General features: G+C 37.5%; 1 protein-coding gene across 1 annotated transcript; it reads right to left on the bottom strand.

Annotated features, from left to right (window-relative positions):
* Positions 1–859: 859 nt before the first annotated feature.
* Positions 860–2,393, bottom strand: LOC121356121 (coiled-coil domain-containing protein 201-like). Its single transcript, XM_041472217.1, has 2 exons — positions 1,845–2,393; positions 860–946 (listed from the first exon to the last, which is right to left on the bottom strand). Exons 1-2 carry the CDS (start codon positions 2,391–2,393, stop codon positions 860–862), a joined length of 636 nt encoding a protein of 211 aa, XP_041328151.1.
* Positions 2,394–6,769: the final 4,376 nt, after the last annotated feature.

Here is a 6,769-nt window from a genome sequence, read left to right as displayed (position 1 = left end):
GAAATTATAAACTCTGCCTGTATAATCTAGAGATTAAATAACAGACAGCAGTAGAAATGAACATGAATGTTGTGCTTTTTGCATCAATTCTTGACTGATGCTTCAGTTCGAGTTAAATTTCTGTTTTAACAATACAGCTATCAGGTAAGACACCCTTCTTGACTTCCATGCAGCAGCTCCAGAGGGGGAAAAAAAAAAAATAGAAACCGCATACTCTCTCAAAACACACCGCCAAGGATTAAGCATCTCCAATACAACAGTGAGTTACATTTACAATCTAAGGCTGGGACAAACTGATTTTGAACCAAAACTTCAAAATAAGCTGTCATTAATTGGTAATCTCTAAATAATGGCCGCCATCCTCGGTGCCTCTCAGTATTTCCTCATCTCACCAGGTAGCAGCAAAAACTTTCCAGATTGCATCAGCTTTGAAAGAGATTCTCCTTTGGCTAAACAAGATTGCACTCTGTGTGGGCACTAGGACTTTGTCTAGTGATTTCTTGTTAATAAAGATAAGCAACCCTATAAGACTTAAATGCTACACGAAAGATTAAGGCCAGGGAGGGCTGTGGAAGGATGAAGAATGAGTCTTCCTCCCTTCTTTGTTCTAGGCCTTTCAGTCATTATAAATTAACATTGTCTCTACAGGAGAGTTAGTCTCGTCTTAACTCTCATCTTAATTTATACCTGGCTACTCCTGGATTTAAGAGGAAAGAATGACAAAACAAGTAAACAACAGCAAAAGATCATTTTAGAAGGAAAGAGGAAGCATAACAGGCACTATAACAGAGTGTGATTTATTGGAACTCGCCATTCCCACGTGACAGATGTGACAGCACTTATCCCACAGGTAGCCCAATCAAGCTTCTTCAATTGTCAGTTCATGTTTAGTTGCCTCCTCAACGTCTTTAAGCTGACGAAGCAGCCATTCTCTTTCTTTCTTTCTCTGTTACAGAAGAAAAAATAGTGTTTAATCAAGCTAATCTATTCAGATACCACCTGCTTTCAAAAACAAACAACCTACACAAAGGACTTATGACCCAACTCAATTTTGGCTGGAGTTTTCCATTTGTTTTAAGCAAAGAAACTTTTACTTTCAAAGCTGGCAAGTTTTCTTGACACACTCAAGAACAGTACGGTACAAAGAGAAAACCAAACCAGAAAAGAATTTGATGGCTTCACACCGACATGACAACCTTCAGAGTCTAAATCTGCTGCCTTCCTGTGCTTTCTATGGGCTTTCCACAGCCCTTAGCAAATAATTAAAGTTTCAGGAAATGGAGTTCTTGCGTGCCACAGGCAACCAACACCTGCAGAGTATCTAGTAATCTAAGCTTTCCCCAGAAAACCCTACATTAGTGAAAAGGACTGCTTGCAAGATCCCATTTGCCATGACTATTGTTCTTTTTACAAAGCACTACAATTTGGATTTAACAGAAAAAGGAGTAGATTATTTGTTCCTCAAATTTGATCTGACTTGCTAACATTAAGAAACTTTAGAATTTCAATTACTGATTTCTTCCTATTCTTAAATATCTTCTAAAGAAAGATACATTAAAAAATATACTTTCTCACTTGGGTACACAATGAGTCATACCAGCTCACAAGCTGAAGCAAAAAATACTAGTGTGGAAGTTTGCAGGGCATCCTGTCTGTGATTAGGAATGGTATCACAGAGTTTACCAGGTTATGACACAATTCATAAACAGATGTCCTCACTGTTAAAGTTACAGAAATGTTCCATTAGTAAACTATTCCCACTTTACTAGAAATATCTGTATATATTCTGTGTTGGTAGAAGTTTGTGTAACTTAGCTGTTGAATAACTAAATGAAAGTCTTTACCTGAAGAGTTCTATCAATTTTCTTCTTTCTGGATTTCGCTACCAAGGGGTCTTTTATCCCTGGTATTCCGGAAACAAGCCATGAGGGTCCACTTTTGGGAGTTACTGCAGAATCCATAAATGCTCTGGTGATAGCTTGAGTTCCTGTGTTTGGGACAATCTTGTGAGCTGGCTCTTGATTTGATTCATCAGAGGCTAACACAGTGGAAAGCCTCTTTCTAGAAAATACAAGCCGAGAGCTTTGGCTTTTCTCTTTATTTAGTTCTTGCAAATCAAATGCTGTTGAAAGCTTTTTTGGGGACGAAGGAGGGATGTATACATCAACACGTACTAATGATACTTGAGATAACAATCTACTTAGATTTGATTTTGGCATTGGAGAGCCATAGACTCTCTTTGTGGCATCATGGTCCTTGATTGACAGATTTGACAGATCTACAGAAGATGGAATTGTTCTTGAGAGCACTGAGTGCACTGGGGTGCTATGTTCCACCTTTCTCTTTTTCAGAGATCTTCTAACATTCAGGAAAGAATCATCTTCCTCTGACATCTTGAAGTCAAGTTTATTGCTTTAAGAAAATAAGAAGATTGTGTCATTTTTCACACTGTAAAAGATGCAATGTAAGCTGAATTTTAGCAGCAAGCTGTTAAATCAAATCCTAAGTGTTTCTCTTTTCATGTCTATATTCTGTCTTTACATGGAATTTATCCTTTATATAGATCAGTGTTCAAGCATTTAGAACAGCCATGTTGAAAACAGAACATGAGAACACATCTGGTCACACATCTAACACTTACAACTCCTCTCTCAGCCTTCTGCATGAGGAGCTCCAAGTGTGCTAGAATTTTTAAAGATCTTTCATTAACTGCAACATCATTAAGATAGTATTTCCTCCTTTCAGGTATATAAATAATATACTTTTGGGTTTCAGCTGCTAACACTCTGTATGCAGCTGAAAAGCATTAGATGGCAGAGGGACTACTGTTGTGTAGCAAGAAATCAAGTGCTCTAAAAGAGATGGGCAGAGAATTTGTGGATTCACCAATGATCATCAAATTGCCATTTTGTTTCCCTTAATTCCTTGAAAAGTGGCCCACAAACCTCTAATTCCCTTCTATTCACTTGACATTTATCTTAGTTCAGCTGACCCTAAGCTTTGATTCTAAAAAATATATGTTCTGAGCAAGTCTACTTTCAACTGAATTTACAATGGCAAGCTTGCTTTTGCTAGTAGCATTATTCCTCTCCATTTGCAAACCCCCAGTAAAAAGAAACTCTGCTTCTTACACTTGCTACTTCTTGGGCAGAAAAGCCCAAGACAAAGAGATTTGATTTGAGATATATTTAAGGTAAATATCTAAAGCAGGTGAGCAGTTAAGTACTCCTAGTAAATGTTGAAATCTTTGCTTTCATGAGGTTGTTCAGATATATCATGCAGGTTGATTGCCCCACATTCTAAGCTGTATATAGATTGTGTCCTTGGAGGGGCAAAACAGGACTACCATGAAGCAGGGCACAAGAAGACAGGGAAGTATATTTGCTGAAGTAAAAGGTATTAGTTCTCCATTCTTTGTCAATGTTTTGCACCTGTGTAGTGTCTAAGTTTTCTAGTACAGTTTCACATCCACTTTGTGTTTCTAAACACTGAGGCAGCAAGATATAGGGCACTGACTCTTCAATACAGCAGAAGTCAGATGTTTTGTGGGATATTTTTTTTCCTCAGAAAGAGGGAGGTATACTCCATAATTATTTTTATTTGGATACCCATTTATTCTCACACTTCTTAGCAGTGCTATCTTGTGTGACACATAGGCACTCAGTCTACAGACACTGCCTTTCCCCTTTTCTGTTTAGACAGGTTGATTTCCTTTAGTCTTTGTCATAGAAGTGTACATGGTTAAGCTTAGAAAGGGAATAAGGAGGACTTTACAGCCACCACTCCTCCCCCAAACCTGTCCTCAGCTATGTATTTTAGTACTTTCCTCTTCATCATTAAATGGTCAGATATTTCTTAAATTAGTTTTTAACAATTTTTTTTCAACCAAAGCTATTGTAGAAAACAACAACTATTTTTTCTTTTCACATTTCTTTATGTTTTAGAAAGATAAATATGTATAAGCAACAGGTTTTTCTGCTCCAACACCACTATAGATAAAGGAGAGAAGCCTAAAAACAACAGAGAAATATAAACTATTTGAGAATATCAAAGTATATAACAGAGAATGCATTTTGCAGGAAATTTGACAAAATATAGCAGGGTTACCAGACCTACCAGGTTCTGTCTGATATCTTCCTTTTTTAAGTAATCTAGCTTCAGCTGCTACTTCTCTGCTTATAAGCCTGTTCATCCTGGCCATCATTTGCTACAGACATTCCCTAATTAACACATTTAGCATTTTTTGGGAGTATCAACATTGCTTTTAAATGAATAAATAACTAAATAGAAATCTAGGATTAGTTAGTCATAGGAAAATGGGCTACCCAACTTATCTATATGCTATATTTATTGGTATTTAATCTCTGCTGTATGCTGCCTATTTCAATCACAAAAATACTGTAGTGGTTAATTGGCTTCACATGGCTGCTTAAGGCACATTGAGGATCTGCTGCAAGATGGATGTATGTTGATGGAGTATATTGCCATCCTGATTTTATTTTCTCACTGCTTTTCTTGTTCAAAAATAAATGGGAAATTAATGTTAAATCTGCCATGAAAACACTCTTCTTTTGGGAAAATAGGAAGTGAGGATAAACTGAAAAACTGTAAATTTCAGTGTGAATGTCATGGTGCTTGCAGCATATGTTGGTATGGTATCTTGAAGCATATGTTTTCAAAGTATCAGCTCCTAGATTAGAATTCCATTCGTTTGGAACAGTATGGTTTAGGTGGAGGACTGTAATTTTTATCAACTGAAAAGCAGCTGGACTACACCAGTCCTGAATTGCAAGTCAGCTCTGTGGTGGCTGACAGTAAACAGCTGTTACCACAATGCTGTAGGGCAAGAACAGGTGTGAGGGAGCATGTGCAGAAATAGTGGAGTAGCCCCTTTTGACAAAGCATGACCTGTGGACCTTTAAGCTGATGAGACAGACCTAATTTCATGGCTTTATGTGGATGACCTGGGGTTGTAGAGTGCATCTAGTGCAGACAGAGGGGCAAAAGCACTGATCTCGCAGGAATTTGAACTTTTGGTTCCAGGGAGTCTGGGTATTTCAAACATATTCATAAACCACTCTCTCTTGCCACATTAATAGTTTTACTATGAATAGAGAATTGGAGCTACCAGTTCAAAATTTAGAAGTAACAGTCTGTCAGTATATGGATGAAGTTTCTAGGCTTAAGTTATGCGCCCCTAAGGAGCTGAAAGAGAGCTTGAGAAATGGAGGCACATTACAATCACATGGATTGCGTGAGTAAACAACTTGGAAATAAATAGTCTGTCCAGAATGAGCTATTTATTTTCTAAACTCCCAGGGGAAGTTCCTACAGTAATATTTTGAGAATTAAACAAAAACTATTTTGAGATACTTGTGGCTGGGGGGGGGGGGGGGGGAAATCTCAGCCCTTTATAAACACAGACTAATCTTTACCTAAGTTTTAATATTTGTAGTTAGTTTTCATACCTTGTGGCTTGCTGAACAAATCCACCAGGCCAGTCATTCTGTGCCTTGCAGGCCCAGCAAGGCAGTTCCTTATATAGCACAGAGCACAGTGATGTCTTGACGTGGTGTCACAATGTTTGTGCTGTCCTGCTGTACTGTGGCACATAGTATCACCTCTCCAAGCAGGGCAATGATGCAAACACTGAGCAGCATGAATCTGTATGAGAAGCATTGTGGGGTGCTGAGAAAATGGACATAATTTCACTGGACCCCTTCAAAACCACATGGCCTTGCCTCCCTTGCTGTGCTTGTCCTCACTTTTTGTGTCCTTTTCCATGGAATCTCACAGTTTGCAAGGGCTGTCTGTAGCTGCATCATCTTTATGTCTACCTTCCATGGCCTTTTCTGCAAAACTCTTAAAAAACAACTTCCCCCTTTTCTAAAAAGCCTTTTCTTTCTGGTTTTTTTCTAGCTAAGTATTCTCAAGATACAAATTAAGAGATCTGTAAATCGTTCTTGCTGCTAATAATGGTTTATCATACGTCCTACAGATCCATCTTTTTATGAAGTGGTGGCAGGATGTTACAGAGAATAGGAAAGACATAACTGTACAAAGATAAGACAGAAAAGAGTCCAATATTAATTTAAGAATCAGAGCTCAGTAGAACATCTGCAGTGATGATATTACCTTGGTCTCAGTGTATCTGTAGATGTGTTCTGTATCTAAACAAGAAACATGCAAACTGTGGCTTGAGTGACACCTTGAAAGCTTCTTGCATCTTTCAAAGAATGACACATACTGTGTCCTGCACTCAGACCTATTCATTATGAATAATTCCTTCACTAAATTTACATTCCTTGGAATTATCATCTTTATCCTCAGCATTGTCTACTTGGTATTTTGAACAATAACTTCAAAGATTTGGATACAACATTTTGGCCTATATTTCAATTCCTCTCATTTGTTGCATAATGCAAGATGGCACTCTATTCTAGCAATGTTAATATACACCTTCATATATATTGTATCAAACTCTGACTGCTTTAGGTTTATGTTTTGAAAGATCCTTTTGATGATCTCATTTTAGGAGATAATTTAATCTTCTTTCTAAATTTATTTAAAAAATGCAAAACCTACTTAAGTTATTGCATTCCCTTAAATTAAACATTAATTCTTAAATTTTTTACTTCCAAACCCAACAAAAGTGGGGAATATAATAACAGCACAGTGTTTTGTTCAAATTTCAGCCCCTTTATTCCAGTTCAAATACATACATTCACTTCAAAGACATGGAATTTTGGAGAGGCTTCATCTGGAAAAG

The sequence above is a fragment of the Pyrgilauda ruficollis genome, unplaced genomic scaffold (genome assembly GCF_017590135.1).
Source record: "Pyrgilauda ruficollis isolate IOZ18807 unplaced genomic scaffold, ASM1759013v1 scaffold285, whole genome shotgun sequence".
NCBI classification, from domain to species: Eukaryota; Metazoa; Chordata; class Aves; order Passeriformes; family Passeridae; genus Pyrgilauda; species Pyrgilauda ruficollis.
Note: the sequence above shows the minus strand (reverse complement) of the source record. Positions and strands in the feature narration are given on the sequence as shown.

Excerpts from the sequence above, each read along its gene's own strand:
- LOC121356121 (XM_041472217.1), bottom strand. The coding sequence starts at position 2,393 with ATGTCAGAGGAAGATGATTCTTTCCTGAATGTTAGAAGATCTCTGAAA. Across the intron at positions 947-1,844 it reads AAATTGATAGAACTCTTCAG|AGAAAGAAAGAAAGAGAATG; the intron begins GTAAAGACTTTC and ends CTTCTGTAACAG.